The 26077-nt window shown below is 42.8% G+C and overlaps 1 protein-coding gene across 3 annotated transcripts in view; it reads left to right on the top strand.

Annotated features, from left to right (window-relative positions):
- LOC146648402 (polyamine-transporting ATPase 13A3-like) overlaps positions 1-24941 on the top strand; it is a 40271-nt gene extending 15330 nt beyond the window's left edge. The window contains exons 3-33 of one of the 3 annotated variants that reach the window (XM_085388380.1): positions 3798-3971; positions 4105-4284; positions 4402-4472; positions 6904-6987; positions 7107-7176; positions 7267-7401; positions 7498-7570; positions 7679-7810; positions 11178-11345; positions 11461-11618; positions 11692-11880; positions 12688-12749; positions 14093-14243; positions 14395-14517; positions 14607-14624; positions 14867-15017; positions 15178-15298; positions 15941-16065; positions 16160-16323; positions 19351-19479; positions 19575-19654; positions 19731-19773; positions 20216-20325; positions 20429-20525; positions 20861-20933; positions 21038-21215; positions 21543-21724; positions 21895-21983; positions 22159-22239; positions 22497-22592; positions 23207-24941. In XM_085388380.1, the coding sequence (XP_085244506.1) occupies positions 3798-3971; positions 4105-4284; positions 4402-4472; positions 6904-6987; positions 7107-7176; positions 7267-7401; positions 7498-7570; positions 7679-7810; positions 11178-11345; positions 11461-11618; positions 11692-11880; positions 12688-12749; positions 14093-14243; positions 14395-14517; positions 14607-14624; positions 14867-15017; positions 15178-15298; positions 15941-16065; positions 16160-16323; positions 19351-19479; positions 19575-19654; positions 19731-19773; positions 20216-20325; positions 20429-20525; positions 20861-20933; positions 21038-21215; positions 21543-21724; positions 21895-21983; positions 22159-22239; positions 22497-22592; positions 23207-23446 (3747 nt within the window). In that variant the 3' untranslated portion in view covers positions 23447-24941. Of the gene's footprint in view, positions 1-3797; positions 3972-4104; positions 4285-4401; positions 4473-6903; positions 6988-7106; positions 7177-7266; positions 7402-7497; positions 7571-7678; positions 7811-11177; positions 11346-11460; positions 11619-11691; positions 11881-12687; positions 12750-14092; positions 14244-14394; positions 14518-14606; positions 14625-14839; positions 15018-15177; positions 15299-15940; positions 16066-16159; positions 16324-19350; positions 19480-19574; positions 19655-19730; positions 19774-20215; positions 20326-20428; positions 20526-20860; positions 20934-21037; positions 21216-21542; positions 21725-21894; positions 21984-22158; positions 22240-22496; positions 22593-23206 lie in introns of all 3 variants that reach the window. The other 2 variants (XM_085388382.1, XM_085388381.1) reach the window with 2 other exon arrangements.
- The last annotated feature ends 1136 nt before the right edge of the window (positions 24942-26077 follow it).

Consider the following 26077-nt stretch of genomic DNA (forward strand, 5'->3'; position numbering starts at 1 on the left):
TTTATATTTCTTTACTAATCTAGACTCAACGTTTGTTCGCAAAATGTGTCTTGTTCTAGTCCGGAATAAATGTGAACCCGTGATTACACGGCCGTTCCAGTGTTATTTCCGTAGCTATGCGGGGGCCCTCACCTCCCCAAGTCACCACCTCGGCACCCGGACGACGCCGGTCCTGGCCACGCGTCCACGGACAGGAGGGTCGCCACTCCTAGGGCAAAATGTTCCACAGGTACACTAGGCATCAACCTTTGATCCTAAAATGTGTATTTGCTCTAATGTCCTCCTAATCAAACACATCAACCGTCACTGTCACTGTGTTCACGCTTCACACTCCACACAAAAAACACACTCAGAGCGCGCCTCACTCACACTCTCACTCAGTGCGCGCTTTACCCACAAGACAGCACCCAGAGCGCGCTTCGCAGCTTCACACACACTCTCTCACCCAGAGCGCGCTTCACACTCACACACAACACTTTTCCTCAGCGGGAATTTTACACAGAAACCTCTGAGCTCAACTATTAGATCTTCTTAAAGCACACTGCACCATAGACCAAAATACCCCTTTCTCTGCGCTTATGACCGCCACCACGGGGCAAAGTCGCATCATAAAAGTGATGCTTGCATCCCCGAAGTTATACCTGACATCATAAACCAGGTGTTGCTATGTACTAAATTTTTACTTTGTATTATGACCGCAGCCCTTTATACTTGACTGACGCCACAAACCACCGTCAAAACCTCTATCCAATGTACTAAAACTAGCACCAACCACTACTGCACTTCACGGCCGCATCACCGGAACACGGCCGTATCATAAACCAAACCTACGGACGTGTTTCGCTCTCGCGTTGCCAGCGTTCAACTGCACCGTGAAGCCAGCATCTGCTTTTCCTTAAATCAACTTCTATTTCATAGCCGGCAAAAGCCAGGACGTCACTGACACCATAAACAAAATAAACAAACCTCGACTTCAATGTACTGGACTAATGGCCGCGTCTTCAGAAGAAATTCTAACGTATTATTGCTACAGAAGCCAGTATTAGACAAAATTAAATGTGGAAGGTAAAGTGGCTGCAACTAGCTCAACGTAGTATCTTATTAGTTTCTCGGTAGAAGCAGTTTATTTAACACACTGGAATTCAGCCTCAACTTATGTTGTTAGTATCTTGCGCCAAAAACCAGACACCGACAAATTTACTGTGAAAATACATGTGACTCAGCGAACAGATTAATTTGGAAAGCCCAATATGCACATTTGGTATTTATAATACAACAGGCTGTGCTTACCTTTCTGTTTTAGGCCGGCCTTCTGTTCACTTTGCCCCACGATCTCACCAAAGGCCAAATCTACACCTCCTCAGCACACCAAAGATCCGGGTCACACGGCACCAAGTTGTTGAATTCTCCCAATTCTTTGAATCTTTGGGCTGAAGGAAGGACAATACTCGGTGTATAAATGCTCAATCAACAATCATTTATTTCCATACAATTCAACAATAAGAGCATTACAACGTCCGGACGGGAGAGATGCTACCAGAGGGTCAGGCACATGTCTCAAAATGGTGACGGGTTGCTCAGCTTTTTATAGTCTCTAGTGGCCCCCAGCTAGTCGTAAAAGCCAAAACATCACATTTTTTCTCTGTTACAGCGCCTAAGTTATGACCTCGGCAGTTGTTTCTCTGCTTTCTGTAAGGTGGGGGTGTGGAATGTGGTCTATCTATCTCCCCTGTCTTTAGACACAGAGTCTCCTGCTTACAACCTTCTCTTCATGATTCAACAATTAAGCATGTCAAGAAAACAGTGTAACACATTCCCAGCAGATCAAGGATACAGAGTGATGCACATTTATCTAATGAACTAATATGTGAATATGTTCTGTTAACTCAAAAGTATAATGAGAACTAAACTACATACAGCTCACACACTCTATATTAAAGGGTATAATGTGATCTACAGCAGTATTCTAATTCAACTACTCTGATTACATATATAAGGTAACATATAATAACAGAATAATCTAATACATCATGAGTAGTGCACAGGTGTACCTCAGACTGCCCACAACAAAAGGCCACCCTGGAATGTGCAGTTTTTTTGCGCTATTGGGGGTCTGGGGACCCAGAACCGGTCAGTATCTGGTGTGACCACCATTTGCCTCATGCAGTGCAACACATCGTCGCATGGAGTCTATCAGATTGTCAATTGTGGCCTGTGGACGCCATCGAATGTGAGCATTTGCCCACACAAGTCTGTTACGGCGACGAGCTGGAGTCAGGTCAAGACCCCGATGAGGACGACGGGCATGCAGTTGAGCGTCCCTGAGACGGTTTCTGACAGTTTGTGCAGAAATTGTTTGGTTGTGCAAACCAATTGTTCCAGCAGCTGTCTGGGTGGCTGGTCTCAGACGATCTTGGAGGTGAACCTGCTGGATGTGGAGGTCCTGGGCTGGTGTGGTTACACGAGGTCTGCGGTTGTGAGGCCGGTTGGATGTGCTGCCATATTCTCTGAAACGCCTGTGGAGACGGCTTATGGTTGAGAAATGAACATTCAATGCACGGGCGACAGATCTGGTTGACATTCCTGCTGTCAGCATGCCAATTGCACGCTCCCTCATTGCTTGTGGCATCTGTGGCATTTTGCTGTGAGACAAAACTGCACATTCCAGGGTGGCCTATTGTTGTGGGCAGTCTGAGGTACACCTGTGCACTACTCATGATGTCAGATCAGCATCCTGATGTGGCACACCTGTGAGGTGGGATGGATTATCTCAATATAGCAGATGTGCCCACTACCACACATTTGGACTGATTTGTGACCACTGTTTGGGAGGGATGGTTATATTGTGTATCTGGAATGAATTTTAGGTCTCTACGTCCATCCCATGGGGAATGGGAGCAGTAACAAAGGTGTTGCGTTTATATTTTTGTTGAGTGTATGAATTACTGTTAAATGTGAATTTCTTTTTATGTAGACAGCATTGATGTTCTTTTTTTTTTTTTTTTTTCAGTGATTTGTCGCAGTTAATTGGTGTATTATCAGAAACAGATTGCACGTAATTACCATTCATTCACAGACTGATAGCAGACTGTCTTACATTTAAAGCAGGTTTTAAGGACAGTGTTGGTACGCTTGATGATCTCATTTTGCAGCCAAAAAATAACTGACGTGAGATAACTTTATCGTATTGCAACAAAACAGATACTGATAAAGTTTAACTTTGAGGACATAATTTGTAGTTGAACAACATATGTCACTGCAGTGCTCAGCAGGTCACACAATGTTAATAATCACAGTAATATTGTATTGTGGGTTGTCTACTGAGTCCCACCTCTAACTAGCTGTGCATTAACATATAAGATGTAAATCGGTGTTAGACTCCAGATTAGGATAAGTCACTAATATGTTTTTCCAATTCTCTTAGTATTTATTACACATTGAATATCTTTGATTTCAAATTCAGTTTCAGTTAGATGAAATAATGCAGGTTTTGTCCGTCCATCCCTGGTTTGAGACTGGGGGGAGGCACCAGCTTCGGGGGGGGGGGGGTCACAAGCTAGCGAGCTCCTTGTGCCGGTCCCAATCACAGATAAAAGGGTGGATTGCAAGAAGGATGCCATTCCTGATGCATTCCAGTGCACACCATCCACCTGCTTTGGGAAATACTTACTAGAGAATCACTTGTCTATTAATTAATCTGTGGCTGAAATAAGTCCTTGAATCCAGCATATTACCAGGTGTTTTACAGACAAGAGACAACTACGCAGCCATGTTAACATGTTAGCGTATCTGTGCAGGAGGTGTCGGGTTACAGACCCTGTCTGTGGAAGATGATCCTGGTGGGCGCAGGTGTTATTTGCTCTGGTGGTCTCCTGCTGCTGCTCCTCTACTGGTTACCTGAGTGGGGTGTGAAGAGCACCTGTACTCACACCACGCTGAAGGACGCACACACAGTGCTGCTCAGGACAACGGTATGTGCTGTAGTTTAATATTGAAATGAAGCATTTTATTTCTGTGGCACACATACTGTTCCATACTGTGTCTGATAAATTTGGTGTGGCCTCACGAACAGGAAAACTGTGCTGCTTTATATTGTTACCTCAGGATGAGTTCAGACAGTGGTTTCGAGCCAAAGTGCATGTGATGTTGGCTCCTGGGAAGAAGCCCTTTGACAGTTTGGCTTCCCAGCCTGAAAGCCAGGTAACAAATGGAGACGGAGACCTTGGTGTCAGCGCTGTACACGAAGACTGCTACGGACAGTTTTCTCACAGGCAGCTGGTTCAGGTACTTTAGTATGAAGCCGTGTCTCCTGTTACCATTTGATAGTTTTCTAACTAACCCATTTTAAACAAATCTGTTTCACAGACTAAGTGTTTGGATTCTCCCCTCTCCCCCTCTCAGGTTCACTATTTCGTCCACCACAGCGCTCGATACTACTGGAATGATGTGATGCAGAACTTTGAATTATACAAGTAAGCATCCCACTGAGTATGTGTGCTGTAGTCTTGTGTTCAGAATATTTGATGTGCTACATGTATTACAGCTTTTTTTTTTTTTTACAAATTCAGTTAAATTATATGAATATATAAATTTATATATATATAAATTATATATGCTATATATATTATATATGCTTTAAACGTAAAAGCGTGAGGAGGTGTAACAGAATAGTTTTTTTGTTGATTGCATAGTTTTTGCCAGGTTCTGCATGATCAGATACACACCGATAAGGCATAACATTATGACCACCTGCCTAATATTGTGTTGGTCCCCCTTTTGCTGCCAAAACAGCCCCCACCAAACAATGGATCCTTTAGGTCATGTAAGTTAGGAGGTGGGGTGTCCATGGGTCCGACTTGTTTCTCCTGCACATCCTGCATACATGAAGCAGTGACCCCTGCAGACCGAGAACGCCCCACGATAGCTGCAGCTTTGGAGATGCTCTGACTCAGTTGCCCAGCCATCACAATTTGGCCCTCGTCAGACTCTTAAATCTTCACACTTCCCAGATTTTCCAGCTTGTAACACATCACCTTTGAGGACAAAATGTTCACTTGCTTCCTAATACATCCCACCCACTCACAGCTGCCACGATGAAGAGATAATCAGTGTTATTCACTTCACCTGTCAGTGCTCATAATGTTATGCCCAGTCGGTGTGTGTGTTGCTCTGCTCAGCTGCAGTTGACATCAGAGGTGTGGACTCGAGTCACATGACTTGGACTCGAGTCAGACTCGAGTCATTAATTTTATGACTTTAGACTTGACTTGAAAAAATGTTCTCAGACTTGTGACTTGACTTGGACTTTTACTCCAATGACTTGGGACTTGAATTGGACTTGAACCTGTTTACTTGAAAAGACTTGATATTTTACCCCAAATATAAAATTTAACATGCATATTAAATAGAGATTGAAAATGTGACGTCATTCACGGGTAGAACCGCAAAGGATTCTGGGAACTCGTGGCAAGCGGTACTAGCGCACGCAGGCTTTCAATTAAAATCAGTTATACAGCAATAAAAAGAAACACAAAAATGTCAAGAAGCTGTTGTATTATTAACTGCAATAGCCGGTCGCATGACAGCCACGGGAAGCCGACGGGTAAAGAGATCGGTTGTTATCGGATTATGTCGTTGAAGAGAAATTGTTCAAGCCATGTTTCCGAAGTAACAAAGACGCGACGGATGGCCTGGATTGCAGCCATTCAAAGACCAAATATAACGTCCCAGAACACTCCAGCTCACAGGTTAGTCTGCTCCAAGCATTTACACGAAGGTCAGTGTTTTTTAGTAGTTAATACCTCATTTTCATAACATAATTAGTGATATAGGTTACAAGCAAGTCTGGCGCTGAACAGAAATGGTCGCGCTATGCTCCTTTATTTATTGTGCATAAATAGTGAATTGTCCTGACACAATATTGCGTTTCGCTTCTGTTATTATGGTACATTGACAAGAACATATACTTTTATTCACAGGATAAAACAGTTGTTTTGTATCACTAATTGCCCAGTACGATTACAGCATACAATATTATTGTCTCTGCTACATTTCTGTGATGGGTACCAGAAATTATTTCCACTACTAATTAATTACCGTTGAGCTCAAAGGTCCTATTAATAAACGGTTAAGGAATGTGTATTTATGACGACAATTTGTGAGACTGGTAAACTTATGATACGTACGATGGTCTTTACTTTCTACACGGTGCATTTCAAGGTCCTGCACCCATCCGTCGGTAAACTGTACCTGGGCTTGTTGCAGTGACCTGAAGTTACTAAACTTCATGAGTGTATGCGCTCACTCCAAGAACCATATGATTATAAATATGCATATAAATATGCTAAGATGAGATAGCTGACTTCATCTAACTAGCAAATGTTGTCCAGGCTACGTTGGTGATACAGTTTTTTTAATGTGTATGATATTTTTGTCATGCGATTTTAAAGCCGGTCCTACAACCGCATCCAAGAATAACATGCAGCTTATCTCAGAACTGTCGGTGAAAATTATTCTTGGAGCTAAGTTTAATTGAGCTGCATTTTAAAGAGGTGCAATTTCACAATTTGTGTATATTTTCTAAGTTCACTATTTTGTCATGTGTTGAGAAAAACACAGATTTTAAAATTACATGGTCTAATATTTACATTTAGCATATAACTGCAACATTATTTTTTCGTTTTGTTTTTTTTAAAGACTCGAAAGGACTTGAAATTCAAAGTTTCAGACTTGTGACTTGACTCGGACTTTTACACCAGTGACTTGAGACTCGACTCTGACTTGCCTGACATTACTTGAGACTTGACTTGAGACTTGAGGATAAAGACTTGAGACTTACTTGAGACTTGCAAAACAATGACTTGGTCCCACCTCTGGTTGACATGAATTGTATTCATTTTCTAGAGGCCTGGAGGATGTGAATGTGAGCTGTGCAAGCCTTCACTCTGAGCACAGCTCTGGGCTTTCTAAAACATTACAAGACTACAGGTACATGCTGGGCTTTCTTACAGGCTGTTTTCTTAAGTTATTTGCTCATTTAAAAAAAAAAAATGAAGAAGCAGCAGATGGATTTTTCATGATGGACAAATTGGATTCTTCTTTATCAGGAGGGTGTTTTTTGGGGAGAATGAGATTGCAGTGAGAGTGCCCTCTCTGTTAAAGCTTCTGGTAAAGGAGGTGAGTTTCAAGCTCTTGCATAACATATTTTCTTACAGCACATCTATCATTTCTTCTAATTCCCCCTGTTTGCATGTTTTTTTTTTTCAGGTCTTGAACCCATTTTACATCTTCCAGCTCTTCAGCATTATTCTCTGGAGCTTTGAAGATTATTATTATTATGCCTCGGCCATTGTTTTAATGTCCATCATTTCTATCGCTACCTCACTGTACACCATTAAAAAGGTGGGTCATGCCTGAGACGGCTCTGCTCTCGGTCACCCGTTTTCAACGCAGTTGTGTTCTGGTGCCTTTCAAGAGCTGTTTTTCTTCTCCTTTCAGCAATACGTCATGCTGCACGACATGGTGGCAGCCCACAGCGTGGTTCGTGTTTCTGTGTGCAGAGGGAATAAAGGCATGTTTTCATCTCTGATCATGACACACAGCTAATAGCTGCTTTGCCTTGTGACTGGCTACAGAGACAGTGTGTATCCAAAGTCTTCTTTCATGATCTTGACCACAGATATTGAACAGGCCATGTCAACGGAGCTCGTGCCCGGCGATGTCATCGCCATTCCAGCGAATGGGATGATAATGCCGTGCGACGCAGTGCTCGTCTGCGGAACCTGCATTGTGAACGAGAGCATGCTGACAGGTGAGACTGCTCTTCGCCGCGCTCGCCGTGGAGAAAAGTTACTACCGTTCTTCCAGGAATCAGTGGTTATCTCTCGTCACTTATCTCTTTACACTTTATGACTGTTCGTGAGAGGCAGCTGGTACTTCTGTCACTGCTACAATATATCAAAGATTAAGCTGGCTTTGATTTTTAGCTCGTCTAGCTGAAGGACTGATTAGCTTATGCCACGGCGAGGCGTTCTTTGCCCGTCCACAGTTCAGAAGAACTTAGGTCACATTTGTCATTTTACAGGGAATAACCTGATGAGCTATTATGTCATCATTACATTTTTTTTTTCTTCTTTTTTTTTTTTGCCCACATTGTCATACATTACTTTATTGTATCATCACTGGTCCTTTAAAACAAGTTCAGCAGGCTCTAACTTATGCAAAGTTCATCTGCTTTCCTTGAATGAATCCATAGATTTGGACATCATATCCTTCTCTGACCTTTTGCTCTCAGTTAGAAAGCTGTTAAGGCACCTCACACTTTGCTCAGTTTAAGATAATTTTACTCTGATTGGCTGGCGTTCACAAACAGGAGGTTTTTAAGAGCATGTGGGCGGGGCTTTGCAGTAGTCACATTAGAACGTAGAAGCTCGTCCTGAAAACATGGACCCAGATGTACCTGGATCCAAGGCAAGCATCTTCTAACATTTGCACATTATTGTTTACCAACTAAAGGAAAACACGCTAATATACTTTGAAATTGGACTTTTTCCACCCCAACCAGTGAGTAAACTAAAAGCATCGTCCAGTCTTTAATTAGCGCTACGATTCATGGTTTGGAAAAATTACAAAAGTTCAAAATGCCTTCCTTCTTCACATTTTCCAAAGCTGTCCAGCGAGGTGACTTGAAGCCAGGTGGACGCTGAAGCCTGCCTATATGTGAATGGGAATGATGCGAGCTCTGAGATGTTTTATTTTCTGCATCTCTAGTGTTCTCATTTTAAAAGTCAAGTCAAGTCAAGTTTATTTATAGAGCACATTTAAAAACAACCAAGGCTGACCAAAGTGCTGTACAGTAAATACAGATAAAAATACAATAGAACACAATTTCGTAATAACACCTCGCTGATAAAAATAAAATAAAAATATATAAAACAAATAAATTAAACCTTTCTAAAAGCCAATGAAAAGAGGTGAGTTTTAAGAGCGGTTTTAAAAGTTTCTAGGCTTTTGGAGAGTCTGACGTGAGGAGGTAAACTGTTCCACAGTCTGGGTGCAGCCACAGCAAACGCCCTCTCTCCCTTTGTCTTTAATTTATACCTGGGAACATCTAAAAGCATCAGGTCGGCTGACCTCAAAGATCTCCTGGGGCGATAAGTTCTAAGGAGTTCTGACAGGTAAGAAGGTGCAGTGCCATTTAAAACCTTAAAAGCCAGCAATAAGATTTTAAAATCAATCCTAAAGGCAACTGGGAGCCAGTGGAGAGAGCAGAGAACCGGAGTGATGTGGTCTCTTTTTTTTGAACCGGTCAACAGGCGAGCGGCAGCGTTCTGCACCAGTTGAAGGCGATGTAGACAGGAACGATCTAGGCCAGCATAGAGGGAATTGCAGTAGTCTAGCCGTGAAGTAATAAAAGCATGGACCACTCTTTCTAGATCGTTCCTGCAAAGGTAAGACTTGACTTTGGCTAAAATCCGCAAATGATAAAAAGATCCCTTAACTACAGAGCTGATTTGTTTATCAAGTTTAAAAGCATTGTCAAAAATAACACCAAGACTCTTAATGGAAGAAGTGCAATCGGAGGTTAGGGGTCCCAAAAAGTCAAGAGAGAAGTTGGGATCTTTAGGAAGCCCAAACACAATGACTTCAGTTTTGCTTTCATTAAGGTGTAAGAAGTTAAGAGTCATCCAAGTCTTAATGTCAGACAAGCAGGAGAGTAGCGGCTGCAAAGAAACATTGCAGTTCAACCTCAGAGGGAGGTAGATCTGAATATCATCGGCAAAGATGTGGAAGGACACATTATGTTTACGGAGCACATCGCCCAGAGGGAGCAAGTACAGAATAAACAACAGGGGGCCTAGTATGGACCCCTGAGGTACGCCACAGGTTAAAGGAGCTCTGGGAGATGACAGTTCACCAAGGTGAACAGAAAAACTCCTATTATTCAAATAGGACTGGAAAAACTTTAAGACAGTGCCCTTTAAACCGACACAATGTTGAAGGCGGGATAGCAGTATGTTGTGATCAACAGTGTCGAAGGCTGCTGTCAGGTCCAGGGTTACTAAGACAGCAGCACAACCAGAGTCAACAGTTAAAAGCAAATCATTAAAAACTCTCAGAAGGGCGGTTTCTGTGCTATGCCGAGCTCTAAAACCAGACTGGAACTTCTCATAGAGATTGTTATTGTCAAGAAATAGCTGGAGCTGCGTGAGGGCAGTCATCTGTTTGCCTATCATCTGATAATAACATTTTTTACATCATAGAATTTTTATATTTGACGTTTGTTCCTTTTATTTATGTCTGCCTCGTTGTATTGCTAGGTGTTGTTTTTGTTTTATGACTATTTGTCATAAGTAAATATCCCATGTAATTAAGTACAGTCATGTGAAGAACGTTTTTCACATGACTGTAAACGGTCCTTTGAAAAACTAAGAATACACTATGATTCATTAGCCTGTAGAACCACTTTTGGCAGCAATAACTTATGTATGACACGTGTGTCTTACATCATTATGGGGGATTTTGGGCCACTTATTTCACAGTGTTTAGCTTTTTAACGTTTTTGGGCATCGAGATATGCACAGTTCTCCTGTTAAAGTCCTGCCGCAGCATTTCAGTAAGTTTGCGGTCTGGACTTTGCCAAGGCATTCTCAACACCCCAATTCTCTTCTTTTTAAGACATCTTGATGCAGATTTGCTGCTGTGTTTGGGATCGTTGTCCTGTTCAATGACTAGTTGTTAGACAGATGACATCACATTTGACTTATCACGAGTTTATGGTCGACTCAATAACTGCAGGGTGCCAGGTCGTGTGGATGTAAAACAAACCCGAATCATCACGCCTCTACCGCCGTGGTTGACAGTTTGTTTGAGCTCTCTGTGCTGATATGCACCAGACAAGGTGAAATGCAGACTTTGTTTTTCACGTGACTGTATGTTGAAAGCTGGATCCTGTCCACATATTGTGATGTCCTGGTAGCCATGGTTTTTGGCACCATTTGTTTTTTCCCCTCCTGTAGGTCACAATATGTGATGCCCTGGTGGTTAATTGAATAAATATTTTGCTGGGATTCTTCTGCAATATTTCAGTAAAAGCCATTCTGGTGTTCTGGTCTTCATTTCTGCATCTGTTCTTTTTGATATTTTCTTTTGATTATAAAAAAAAAAATCTCTTTTAGGAGAGAGTGTGCCAGTCACCAAGACCAGTCTGCCCAGTGCTGGCGAGGAAGGAGCCAGGAGCTACAATATAGATGAGCATAAAAAACACACCCTCTACTGTGGTACCCACGTCATCCAGACCCGCTTCTACACCGGAGAACTGGTGAAAGCTGTTGTGGTGAGAACAGGTAAACTGGAGAGAGACGGACTGGGACCCACTGTGGTGGTTTAGCTTCTGCTTTAGACTGAGCACCCTCAAAAGGAAGAAAATAATCAGAGAGTATTACTTGTGTGTCTCCACAGGCTTTAGCACAGAGAAAGGCCAACTTGTGCGTTCTATTCTTTACCCTAAACCCACTGACTTCAAGCTGTACCACGACGCATACCTGTTCCTGTTGTGTCTTGTTGGGGTGGCAGGCATCGGCTTCATCTATACCATCGTCCTGAGCATCATGAACAAGGTATTACTGCTCTTTAAGAGGCTTATGAAGGTCTTCAGTGAGCTGAATCACAGTTGCTGTCTGTTCTCTCCAGGTCCCAGCTAAAACCATCATTATTGAATCTCTGGACATCGTGACCATTACCGTTCCCCCGGCCTTACCGGCCGCCATGACGGCCGGCATCGTTTACGCACAGCGGCGTCTGAAGCGCGTCGGCATCTTCTGCATCAGTCCACAGAGGATCAACATGTGCGGTCAGCTTAACGTGGTTTGCTTTGACAAGGTGAGTTAGAAAATGTAGAAGCTGAGGATCTGAAGTAGCTCAGAAATCAGTCCTCAGACAAAATGCATGGAAATTGGTTTTCAACACATTCAAACCCACTTCCAGTTCAAGCACAAGTTCTTTTTTTGAGAGTGAGTGCATGATTTAATGACCGTAAATGTCTCGAGGCAGAGCTGTGGTCGTGCAAATATGCTGTTTGTTCATAGCACCGAGCTTTATGCACTCAAAAGAGTGATGCTGTACAAGTTTATAAGGACTTAGACGTATCTAAGCAGGCTGTGCTTGACATGTAATTTTCCTTTTGTTATCACGAGCACCCAGTGAGCACAATGAGAAACGGGTTGTAATGTTGTTAGTTTGAGAAAAGCATTCAAAGTTGATAAATTTGATTCATTATTCAGTGAAGTCTGTTTTTCCAGGCATTTTCCAACATTTTCTAGATTGTATAATTCATTAAGAGAAGGAACAAATTCATCAGTTCTGAAAATAAAAAGACACAGACTTTATTCATAGTTTGTTTGGTTGTAAAGGAGCTAAAGGTTGTTGTTGTTGGTTTTATTTATTTATTTTTAACACTGACCTCAGTTGGTAGAAAGATTATGTACTAAACAGCTAAATGCTTCCACACAGACATGCTGGGTCACATCTTTGTCCTTGTTTTGTCCTTTGAGGAAGCTGCTTAGTCTTATTCCGTTCCACTGTCTAGAATTATGGGCTGTTCAGATTGATTTCCTGCTCTTGCTGATGAGATGTACGAGGCCTGAGTTGGTAGCTTCGTAATAATGTGCAGTTTTTGTTTTCCCTCAGACTGGTACTCTGACCGAGGACGGTTTGGACCTGTGGGCCATTCACAGGGCTGAGGATGGCAGGTAGGAAGTGGCAACTTTGGGTTTATTGCCATTCGTGTGCATATTAAGATCAGATCTCCGAGTATAACCAGAAACAAATAGGAACTGCTATAGCTCACCTCTTTGTGCAAGTAGCAAATATGCCAAAGGCAACTGCAGGTGCCTTAGTTCAACTTGCCCCTCAGTCATTTCCTGCATATTGCTCCCCCCCACTCCATCCATGCTTTACTGTCTAGTCTCTGTAAAGTTCTCTCAAAATAAAGACGGCACATACAAAACGGTATTGCATCACTGCATCATAGCTTTAAAATGCTTCATTTAGCGGCTTGTTGATTTATTGAATAACAAAGAATGCATCTGTATTTTACTGCTGTCCGCTAACAGTTTCTCTAATAATTTTGTCCTGACACATCTGAAGGAAAAGTAATTGTGTCTTCTTTGGTCATAGACTGTAAAATGGTAAATGGCCTGTATTTTATAGCGCTTTACTAGTCCCTAAGGACCCCAAAGTGCTTTACACATCCAGTCACCCACCCATTCACACACTGGTGATGGCAAGCTACATTGTAGCCACAGCTGCCCTGGGGCGCACTGACAGAGGCGAGGCTGCCGGACACTGGCGCCACCGGGCCCTCTGACCACCACCAGTAGGCAACGGGTGAAGTGTCTTGCCCAAGGACACAACGACCGAGACTGTCCAAGCCGGGGCTCAAACCGGCAACCTTTCAATTACAAGGCGAACGCCCAACTCTTGAGCCACGATCACCCCAAACTGTACATAGTAGATGGCAAGCAGAGGGCGTATCTGATCGTGAAAGTCTGAGGCTTTCGTACTCACAGTCGTGACAGTCGTACTCACTTTTGATTTTGACCTTGCTAAATCTTTTGTTGATGAGTTTATGGGCAAAGTCAATTATTTTAAATCTTGTTAAATATATAAAAAGTCTGTTTTTTTGTTTTTGTTTTTTTTTTTTAGAAAATCTTTCTTTGGAGTAAAGCCGCGTATGCTTTAGGGTGTGGCTAACATGTTGCTACAGTAAACATCCTGAGGACTGTTTCTCGGTTGAATCCACTCGATGCTAATTTCTTCTGATTTCAGAAAACCAACCAAACAACGTCCGCGCTTACATTAGTAGCCTGTGAACCAATAGTTCCATCTTTTATGTACAGTCTTTAACTTTGCCTCTATGAAACACTGGACAGAGAAATTTAGACCTTTACTATCAGGGCTTCTATTAACAGATTTGGAAATGTCACAGAAACTTTGTGTTGTTTTCTCACACAGTTATATAGAGTCACGATTTGCTTCTTTCGCACCTACAAAGAATCGAGTCGTTGAGTCAGACCTTCTCTCTTCACTGCAGCTTTTGTTCACCTGAGTCTGAGGCTGCTAAAGTCAGTCTTGTAAACACTACATTCGTGGCCTGCATGGCAACCTGCCACTCACTGACCAAAATAGAAGGAGAGCTCTCTGGAGACCCTTTGGACCTCAAGATGTTCAGCGCTACAGGCTGGGTAAGCAGAGATTTTGAGTGTTTAGCGTGGTTAGTTACTGATAGCCTGTAAGTGAAATCTCCAGCTCCAAGCTCCAGGAAAAAAAAATACCTTTATTTACAGCAGCCTTGACTCAGTGATTCAAGGCAGAAAGGTGATGTTTTTGTTTTAGATCCTAGAAGAACCCACAGAGGAAGAAACCGCGCTCCACAATCCCATAATGCCCACAGTTGTACGCCCTCCAAAGCACATCGCCCCTGAAGCCCATCAGAGCAATCCACTACCTCAGAGCATGGTACCGTGACCTCCGTATGTTCATTGATGACTATAAATCAATGCCGGATTTTCCTAATATGACACATTTTGGTTTTTTTTCTTTTTCAGGAGCTTTCTGAATTATCTGTAAGTTGCCACTTCATGAAAACATCAATGTTTTTGTATTCACTTTGTTACTCAGTGTTAAATCTTGTAAATCTGACGTAGCTAACTGAAAATTATAGCCTAGCATGAAGCCTGGAAGCAGCTGTCAAACTGTCTTTGAATCACTTGTTATGAAGAGAATAAATCAACACATTTTTAGAATCGGAGCAATTTTTTTTTTTTTTTTCCCCCCCCAGTTCAAACATGTGACTTTTGCTCCTCAGGCCTGTGAGATGGGCATTGTGCGTCAGTTCCCCTTCTCCTCGGCGCTGCAGAGGATGAGCGTGGTGGTCAGGAGGCTTGGGGCAAAACACATGGACGCCTTCTTAAAAGGGGCACCGGAGGTGGTGGCCAGCCTCTGCAGACAGCACACAAGTCAGACATGGGATGGTTATTTCCTCCCTTTTAATTTGACTTTGCTGTAAAGAAATACAAATGAATAAAATATGTCCTCCCTGTCCCACAAAATCATTTCTTATCTTGTCTCATGTTATATAATAAGGTCACACCAACATAGCTCTGACCTTCTGTTTAGTCCCACAGACGTTCACAGAGACTCTGGAGGCCTACACCAGGCAGGGCTTCAGGGTTATTGCCCTGGCACATCGTCAGCTAGAGTCCAAACTCTCCTGGCACAAAGTCCAGAGCCTCAGCAGGTACTGTACGCCCGTATCCTCAGATAATACTGCCCACAGTGCATGTGGATACTCCCACCCTGAAGAAAATGCTTGTAATGTGGTTTCTCATCTTGCTGATGACGCTTTTAGAAGCTCGAAGCTGCTCTTAGAGTAACTTAGCTCAAAGTCCTTCTATTGCAGGGCAGAAAATGTCCTTGCTAAGTGAAACATGAGGAGGAAGGCTTGTTTGAGAGCTTTTATATTGGAAGTATTTGAAATGACTAGCAGTTTTGTCATCTGCCACAATGTCGTGCTGCCAAAAGGCACAAAACTGTTTGAGGCGACTGCAATATGAATGATTTATTAAGTGACTCTATGCTCAAAGACGTGCTCGCTGTACAGCAGCATATTAGTGTTTGTTTCCGGGTGTTTGGGGTCAGTGTGATAAAAGTAGGAAATCATTAACTAAACTTAAAAACAGGAAGAATGTTATGTAAGTGAGCTGAGCTCTTAAACTGCTTTGATGCAGCGATAACCTCAGATTTATGATGTCTAAAAGTCAGAAGTCACCGTGTGTCCCAGATTCATCCTGATATCTGTTTTTCTCTAAATGTGACTTTTTGTGGATTCCTTAAAAAATGGCAGCACAATTTATAGAAGTCTATGATTTTTCTCTCATAGGGACGTAATAGAGACCAACATGGAGTTCCTCGGTCTGATCATTATGCAGAACAAAATCAAACCAGAGACTGCTGGTGTTTTATGTGAATTACAGCGAGCCAACATACGCACATTGATGGTCACGGGTAATGCAGCTCAGTCAATTTGTCTTTTATTTGCGACGCAAATTCAAATGTTTGTGCCTCTCATTTCCCTCCTCTCCTCTGTATCTTCTGATAGGCGACAATATGTTGACGGCCATATCGGTGGCTCGAGACTGTGGAATGGTCCGTCCATGCGAGAAGGTCATAATAGCAGATGCTGGGCCTCCCAAAGATTTCCAGCCTGCGAGTATCACGTGGCATTACACTGAAAACCAAGCTCAGGCTGTTAAGGACAACGAGGTAAGAACCACCGAGTAATCCCCGGTTAGTGGACGGTACTGGGAAGAAGGTTTGATCGTGGGCGATCGTGGCTCAAGAGTTGGGAGTTCGCCTTGTAATCGGAAGGTTGCCGGTTCGAGCCCCGGCTTGGACAGTATCGGTTGTTGTGTCCTTGGGCAAGACACTTGACCCGTTTCCTACTGGTGGTGGTCAGAGGGCCCGGTGGCACCAGTGTTCGGCAGCCTCGCCTCTGTCAGTGCGCCCCAGGGTGGCTGTGGCTACAATGTAGCTTGCCATCACCAGTGTGTGTGAATGGGTGGATGACTGGATGTGTAAAGCGCCTTAGGGACTAGTAAAGCGCTATACAAATACAGGCCATTTACCATAAATAGGTATAGAATAATTAAATAAAACCATGCTTTCTTAAATTCCGACTCTTAAACAAGGTATATAATTATCCTTCATCTTCAAACCCCTAAAGGAAAACAAAGGAAGCCAGCCCTTGTAGTTCTCCAGACTTCTTGAAGGATGTTCCAGAGCTCTTCGTTGGATGTTGACTGCCTTTTGTTCCTTTCTCTGCTTCATTAAAGTTTGAATGATCTCTCCATCAGATATGTTGACACTGATTTTCAGTCCAGTTCTTGTGTAATTTTCATACCTCAGCCTTTTCTCTTTGTTTCCCTTAAGAATGGCTTCTTGACAGTCACCCTTCCACTGAGACCATTTCTGATGAGGCTTCAGTGAACAGTGGATGGATCAACTGAAGGCCCATATTTATCTCTCAGATTCTGTGTCAGCTCTGTGCTGTTGTTTCTCAGACATGACTTTCAGATACTGTTTATTTTTAATGGTCTGCTATTTCTTCTTCTCTTTCCTCAAATCTTAAGGCAGGAATATCAAACTCATTTACATACAGCCCATCTTATGTGGTCTAGACCAGTAAAACTGCCCTTTCTGTCTGTGTAAAGACAGCTGCTTGCAAAAGTATTCGGCCCCCTTGAACTTTTCCACATTTTGTCACATTACAGCCACAAACATGAATCAGTTTTATTGGAATTCCACGTGAAAGACCAACACAAAGTGGTGTACATGTGAGAAGTGGAGCGAAAATCATACATGATACCAAACATTTTTTACAAATAAATAACTGAAAAGTGGGGTGTGCGTAATTATTCAGCCCCCTGAGTCAATACTTTGTAGAACCACCTTTTGCTGCAATTACAGCTGCCAGTCTTCTTTTAGGGTATGTCTCTACCAGCTTTGCACATCTAGAGACTGAAGTCCTTGCCCATTCTTCAGCGTTTGTGAACAGTAGTTTTCAGATCTTGCCACAGATTCTCAATTGGATTTAGACACCAGACAGGTCAGGGATAAAGTTATTGAGAAATTTAAAGCAGGCTTAGGCTACAAAGAGATTTCCCAAGCCTTGAACATCCCACGGAGCACTGTTCAAGCGATCATTCAGAAATGGAAGGAGTATGGCACAACTGTAGACCTACCAAGACAAGGCCGTCCACCTAAACTCACAGGCCGAACAAGGAGAGCGCTGATCAGAAATGCAGCCAAGAGGCCCATGGTGACTCTGGACGAGCTGCAGAGATCTACAGCTCAGGTGGGGGAATCTGTCCATAGGACAACTATTAGCCGTGCACTGCACAAAGTTGGCCTTTATGGAAGATTGGCAAGAAGAAAGCCATTGTTAACAGAAACCCATAAGAAGTCCTGTTTGCAGTTTGCCACAAGCCATGTGGGGGACACAGCAAACATGTGGAAGAAGGTGCTCTGGTCAGATGAGACCAAAATGGAACTTTTTGGCCAAAATGCAAAATGCTATGTGTGGCGGAAAACGAACACTGCACATCACTCTGAACACACCATCCCCACTGTCAAATATGGTGGTGGCAGCATCATGCTCTGGGGGTGCTTCTCTTCAGCAGGGACAGGGAAGTTGATGGGAAGATGGATGGAGCCAAATACAGGGCAATCTTGGAAGAAAACCTCTTGGAGTCTGCAAAAGACTTGAGACTGGGGTGGAGGTTCACCTTCCAGCAGGACAACGACCCTAAACATAAAGTCAGGGCAACAATGGTTTGTTTTAAAACAAAACATATCCATGTGTTAGAATGGCCGAGTCAAAGCTGGTAGAGACCGACCCTAAAAGACAGGCAGCTGTAATTGCAGCAAAAGGTGGTTCTACAAAGCATTGACTCAGGGGGCTGAATAATTACGCACACCCCACTTTTCAGTTATTTATTTGTAAAAAATGTTTGGTATCATGTATGATTTTGGTTCTACTTCTACTTCCAAAGCCTTCCAGAGGGCCGGCTGAAGGCTTTGCTGGGCTGATTCTGGCCCCCAGGCCTTATGTTGACACCCCTGTTTTAGGGACACACTGCACACCATTCTGAGACATTAAAAGCTTTCAGCTATTAGCTCTTTGGCATTCATTTTTGGTTAGTGCAAAAATACAATTTTACACCTGTCAAACTGTGTTTTCGTTGGCATTTTTCATAGATTGAACACAAGAAATGGGAACAAATGTGTTTTTGTGACAGGCTGTTGGTAACAAAGTGCCTCAAGATACGAATATTACAGGAAGGTCTGGCTCCTTGGAAGCAACCATTAAAAGCATTGACGTGTGTGTCGAGACACTTTCATGGTACTGTAATTCAAGGAAAACAACACATGCCTGGACAGATGATTTACCTTCTCTTGTTAAGGCTGGTTTTTAAATACTGTTCCAAATCCTGTTCAACCACTCTGCTGTTTGCAGTAGGTTTGACACCTACATGTTGAGGCATCTCTTTACTTTTACAGTATTTTTGCCTTTGAGTTCATATAGAATGCAAGAACTGAAGCATTTGTCAGTGCAGAGCTCGTTTTATACATTTATATATTTTTCAGTCGTTCAGTTGCATGAATCACTTTAGGTAAAAAAAAAAAAAAAAAAAAAGGGGGAGTAAAAAGGTTTGTTTGGCTTAAATCTGATATTTTATTCTCCACATAAAATAGTACCATGGTATGACTGGCTCATCTTTACTCCTTCAGATTGTGGAGATCGAGCTGGATGAAGGGACCTGGGATGGGGAGGTTTCTCAGGAGCAAAGTTATCACTTCGCTGTAAGCGGCAAGGCCTTCGCTGTCATTATTGAATACTTTCCCCAGCTGGTCAAGAAGGTACACGTACTCTTTGTCTGTTACTTGGTCCACGTTAGCTTTGAACATGTGTAAAGCTGTGTAATTCTCCTTTTCCCCTCATGGTGGCACTGCAGCTTGTGCTGAGAGCCACCGTGTTTGCTCGCATGGCTCCAGACCAGAAGACTCAGCTGGTGGAAGTCCTGCAGAGCATGGAGTGAGTCGCTCCTCTGTTTTGTGGTTTTGCGTTTAATCCGTTTCATGTGTCTTCACGTGTTTTATTTATCTTCCAGTTACACCGTTGGGATGTGTGGTGATGGTGCTAATGACTGTGGAGTAAGTCTGAGTCAGCTTTATAATAAAAATGATATTTTTCATCGTCTCTTATGCTTTTTTGCAAAGGAAACTGAAACACTGTAGCCTCTTAAAGCTGAACAAGAGGCTACAGGTGGTATAAAGCAACCTGCATATCACATACTTGGACTAAGTGTAAAGTAAACCACATGTATGCATGCTTTAAAAGCATTCATGTAGGTTTACGTTTTACTTGCAGTCATGGTTCCTTTTGACTTTGTGGTGTTTTTGTTTTTTTTCTCTGTTCCCTCGGTGCCCACAGCTGTAGTTTCCTTAAATATTTTATGTGCTGACACACAGTAATTGATCTATTTGATGTATTGATGAATAAGTTACTCTTATCAAATAGTTTTTTACCTCTGGGTTTGAGTAACGCTGCAAAACCAAAGTGAGTTATATTAATTTAGTCCTCTCTCCCTCTCAGGCGCTGAAGAGAGCTCACAGCGGGATTTCTCTGTCAGAGCTGGAGGCGTCAGTTGCGTCACCCTTCACCTCCTCTACCTCAAACATCTCCTGCGTCCCCAACCTAATCAGGTAAAGGAGTAAATGTATCTCACAGCTTTATTCACACTCCGAGAGCATCTTCAGCTGAGAACAGCTTTGATTTGAACTCTAAATCCTGTGTTTCCTTCTAAAGGGAGGGACGGGCCGCCCTCATAACATCGTTCTGCGTGTTTAAGTTCATGGCTCTCTACAGCATCATCCAGTTCATCAGTGTCATCCTGCTCTACTCGGTGAATAGATATTTGTCCTTCCAAATTTTTTCTCTTTGTCACCTGCTGGGAAAACATTGTGTCATTTGAGACACCATGAATAAAATGGGGGGGAAGGGTCCCAAATAGGAATGTATACCATATCAAACTTTGATACGGTTCCCACAAGTTGCGTCTTTAAAAAGAAGTTTAGGTGAAACAAAGGAACGTGACAGCAAAGTGACGCGCCGCTGCTGGGAAAAGGATGACAATGACACAGTGTGACACAGGAATGTAGGTTAGCTCTAAAGTCAGCGAGTGTCAGCTGAGATTATAGAGCCATTAATTTGTCGCTGTGTGATCTTTTGATATTTTAGGTTCTCAGCAACTTGGGAGACTTCCAGTTTCTCTTCATTGACCTCATCATCATTCTCACCATTGCCTTTACAAGTGAGCAGCGTGGCGACGAGCACCAATTTAAAAAATAAAAATAAAAAATTTCCAGTCGGTGTTTAAAAAAAACAGCTCTCTAATGACTATATCCTCTCTGTCAGTGAGTCTGAACCCAGCCTGGAAGGAGCTGGTGTGGCGTCGCCCGCCGTCCAGTCTGATCTCAGGCCAGCTCCTCTGCTCAGTCCTGACCCAGATCCTCACCTGCCTGGTCTTCCAGGTCCTGGCTTTTCTCCTGGTACGACAGCAGAGCTGGTACGAGACATGGACGCCTGAGTCAGAGTGAGTGATGTAGATTTATTTATTTTTTAACATATCTGTGGTCTGTTAGGATTATTAATGTGGTGATGGCACGTGCTTAAAAAGAAAAAATCTGCCCAATATTTCTTTCAGACACACTAAACATAAACCGATTTCTCTAACAGTTGTTATGTGAAGCTCTTTATTTACTGCTCAAGTTGGCGGCGTGCTGTTTAATATCAGTAAAAGAACAGAGACGTTTGAAACGTTTGCTTTTCACTTGCCTTTTTTCGTGTTTGATTTTTGCATTCTTTGTTTGTAAAAGGAGACATTTGTCCTCATTTTCTGCATTTTTCTCTTTTCCTGCAGCGCTTGTAATGTTTCCAGGTCCATCTTCTCTCTCAGAGTTAACGTAACTGATCCTCAAAACCATAAAAACATCAGGAACTATGAGAACACGTCCCTCTTCTACATCTCCACCTTCCAGTATTTAGCTGTGGCGATCGTTTTTTCCAAGGGAAAACCCTTCAGACAACCAAGCTACAAGAACTGTAAGGCTAAGACTGTTTTGTCAGCGATGCGTGTTTCAAATTTTAAGGAAACACAAATACACTTTTAAGCTTTAAAAAGACAGAAAAGGAGTGTAAAAACAGTCACAACTTAGGAATTTCCTCGTATCCCACATATAAATTGATAAAGATTGTAACTTTTCTTCCACGAGGGCTGTTCATGCTGACCTGCATCGGTCTGTACACTTTTCTCCTCCTCATCATGCTGCATCCCTTCCCTGCTGTTGACAACTTCCTGCAGGTAAACGTTGTTTCTCTCATTTTCTCCGCGTGTTACTGTCACACCACAGGCTTTAAGTTGCCTCGTGTTGGGACCGAAAAAGAGAAACATCTGCGCAAAAGCGTGAATATCTGAGATGTTGCATTGGCTCAGAGGTGCCGCACTCACCGCTCTCCATCCTCTCCTGCCTCCCCAGATCGTGTGTGTTCCCCATGACTGGCGTGTCACTCTGGTGATCATTATGATCGGGAATGCGGCTGCTTCTTTCTTGTTGGAGGTACGGCTCAGAAACCACCACACCCTGCCTGCTTGCTGTGATTGAGCTCCTTTTAAAATTGCAAACTGTGATTTGCATGCTTTAATTTAGTTTATTTTGCATGTGATTTCTTGCTTTCTTTCTTACCGAGTAAGTGTCGGTGGTGCATCACTGCTAAGTAATGAAATCAGTGAATCATTTTTTTCTCCATTTAAGATGTTTTCGACTTTCTGATTTTCATAATCAGCTGATTCTCAAGTTCCTGAAATCTTCCATAGATTTTGATCCTTGACATCATCTTGTGGAGGCTAGTTTTCAGAGGCAATCACAGGGCAAGTCGCCCCGCAGAGTCCTCCTCTGCTCACACGCCGCAGGTTGGGAAGCTTTTCACTACACTTTCTGTTCTTTCACTGTGTAGACAGTAGCATGTTATCCTTAACCTCGATTCTCCTGCTTTTTTTCTTCTCATTTTACAACAATAACACGGATTACATGCCAAAAAAAAGTTAACATTTACACCATTGAGCAGGTCATGAATGACCAAGTCTAGCTCATTCTATGAACCCATCAGCTTCAAGCTCTTTTTTTCAGTCACCAATGGTTATAATGTCTTATTGGGGCCATTGTAGGCTTAGATACATAAATATGGGGCTGGGAGTGTTGGTAATATTCAAACAGCCAAAAACAACAATTTTAATCCATGATTAAATCCATAAATTCACAAAAAAGTGACAGAAAATGACGCATTGGAGATGGTGGTGGTCAGAGGGCCCGGTGGCGCCAGTGTCCGGCAGCCTCGCCTCTGTCAGTGTGCCCCAGGGCAGCTGTGGCTACAATGTAGCTTGCCATCACCAGTGTGTGAATGTGTGTGTGAATGGGTGAATGACTGAATGTAGTGTAAAGCGCTTTGGGGTCCTATGGACTAGAAAAGCGCTATACAAATGCAGGCCATTTACCATTTACCATATTTTCCACCTTACATGTTCAGGTGGCCAATGACCGCTGGGCTTCGTCCGTCCTCTCCTGGTTGTTCTGTCGGAGACACAAGGCACCAAGGGCGCTGTATATGCAGCTGGCTCTGGAGCTGCAGGAAGGCAGTGAGTGGCCCCCCCAACCCTCCGCTGTCACCTATGCCAGTGACCTAAAATCCAGCATCTCTGACCTCAATGTGACTGCCAACCAAAACTCAACACAGGCTAAACCTGAAGCTTCCCTAAAGCTTGTATGATGGTTTAATTCACCTCCTCAAAATGGGCAAACACCCTGTACTTCTATCGTAGCCGTACTGTCGTATCTCGCTACTGAAACTTGAGCCAGAGGATTATTAAAGGAAAAGCTTGGCATTATTTGTTTTCTCGGTCAATGTTCAATGTCTCATTAAATTTAGCCTAGCACCAAGCTTGGAAACTGGGGGGAATAGCTACCTTAGCAAACATGCTACCTTGGGCCCCATGAGGGGTTACTGTGGGCAGTCACATGGGCCACAGTGTCTGAGAACCAGTATGAAATGTAGGACGCATCGGGGCCCCGAACTGTAGAGCAGAGTGTGGGCTTACTCACTGCAGGCCTGTAATGGGCCACACAGTTGGTTCCTCTCTGCACATAGTACTGGCTGCCCCACTGGGGCCTAACTGTACCTGACAGTGCAGGTTTAAGCCATGCATTTCGTGTGAGTCCCAAGGTAGGCTGCAAAACTGGGCCCCTATGTGCTCTATCAGATACTGAGATATGATATAATTATAGCTCATTGAGTACATATTTTCCACCTCACATGCATCAAACTGGAGTGAAGAGTGGACCAGAATGTCACTCAAACAAAAAACAACAAACTACTTAGGGGGTCACCACAACAGGCAGCTGCTCATATTTAATTTGGCAGATTTTTACACGACTTTCCTGAAGTCCATTCCATATCAACAACATCCAGCCATTGCAATTTTGCCTTTGAACTACCAGAGTTTTATATGGGCTATGTGTTACCAGAGAAGACCCTTATGGAGACCCAAAAGGGAAAACTGCTATGGGCTGCACTTAGGCTTTCTTTAAGGAAGCTCAAAACATGCATGTGTGGTTTTTCCTGCCCACACAGCACAGTTCACTCAAATCTGCCCACTATGGACTCACATGGTGGCATTTTTTTGTTGGGCATCCTGTCTCTGTGCAAAGCTAGGCTCTAATAGGCATTCCCTCTTGTTGCTACACTTGGTGTTAAGCTAATATTAATTGCTGGTTGCTGTGCAGGCATGGTACTGGTATTGTCTTGTAGTGCCAACCGTTAGTAGCTTAAAAGAAAATCAAGTACTGCTCTGGACACTAGACACTGGGAATGGTCAGATTAATCTTTCCATTGTTTTGAGTTTTTTCATTATGCCCCACTCTTTGAAATATCTGAAAGTCTGACACTGAACAAAAGATCAGCTCTATCACATGGATACACTGCCCTCCTGCTGTTTTTACCATTCAGTTACATTGCTGCTGGTAGAACTTCAAAGCTGTACAAATTCAAAGAAACTTTCAAAGAAACGTGAGAGATTTAACGCCTGTTCATGGGCGTAAATGGTACTTTCCGATTTCTGAGGCAGAAAACATTCCACTGTTGGATTTTTAGTCTTTTTTTTTTTTTTTTTTTTTTTTAAGTTGCTTTGCCTGAATTTCTTCCTGTGGAAGTGAAAAGCAGAAAAATATCAGTTGAAATTCTTTTTATTGCGCATTTCACCATTTAACATCACAAAGGTACTGAAGAGTAATAATGTTTTGATTAATTAATCAAACCCAATCATTAAAACACTTGCTGCTATAAAATGTTTTAACAGCTAATTTTAATGTCTAATTTTGTAAACAAATATATATATTTTAAGCAGTTTTAAAATGTAATTTTAAATTATGTGATGAAATGTTCTTTCTTAATGCAAAACAGAACATTTTTAACAGAAACTGTAACATGTTTGTGCTTTCTTTCTTATCTGGATCATGCAAAAAAAAAAAAAAATGTTTTGTGTTTGCTCTGCAGAACTTCCATTTCAATTTGCAATAAATCTGTATCTGAAGCCACTCTTGCGTGCTTCGTGGGGGGCTGACCTTGGTCACACTTTTTCCAGCCTAGACTTACTGATCAATTATGGGCTTTCCCAGCCTCCTCGCTGCCTGGCATATGGGTGCTTAAAGGCGCCAGAGTGGAGGAGAAAGAGGGGTATCATTTCATGTGGAGATCAGGGCCTATAGGCAGTGAATGGGTGGATTTAGAGGAGACTGTGAATGAGAGAAGGGGGTCCTCGCTTGTACCAAAAAAAAAAGAGAAAAGAATCTCCCACAGATCAGGGGAAGAGCCTTTTTGGGAATATTCATGATGAGGATGAGGAGGCATCATGAATTCATGTGTGTCTGTGAATCCCGCGGATCATCTTTTCGGTAAACACGATGTCCACAGAGCCAGGATGTCGTGCTTTCTGTCTGTGTTTGCGATGTAGTTTCGTGGATAGTGTTGCCTCTCCACAAAGCAATATGGGTTTTTGTGTACTCTCTGCTGTATTCCTTTTGTATCAGTAGAGGAACAGATGGAGAGTGGTAGAAGGACATAAAGAAGCTAAAACACACAGTCTTTCTTCCTCACAGCTAGCTACTCGCTGAAAAAGGTTTTCTCAAGCTTGCACTCAGACGTGCGCTATTTCAAGCATTTTAGACTTTTTCTCCCCCCCCCCGCCCACATGTTTTGTTTTGTTTTTTTTCTTTTTCTTTTGGTGTTGTGTATTTCCAAGACGTGGGCCCGTGGTGCACAGTCTGTCTGCTGATTGTAACAGTGTCTGCTCAGGATATTTTGCATAGTAACGGCCCCCAAAGGCACACTTTTCTCCACCATACG

The sequence above is a fragment of the Rhamphochromis longiceps genome, linkage group LG18, assembly GCF_057381845.1.
Source record: "Rhamphochromis longiceps isolate RC_006_pf linkage group LG18, R_longiceps_female_GT1.1, whole genome shotgun sequence".
NCBI classification, from domain to species: Eukaryota; Metazoa; Chordata; class Actinopteri; order Cichliformes; family Cichlidae; genus Rhamphochromis; species Rhamphochromis longiceps.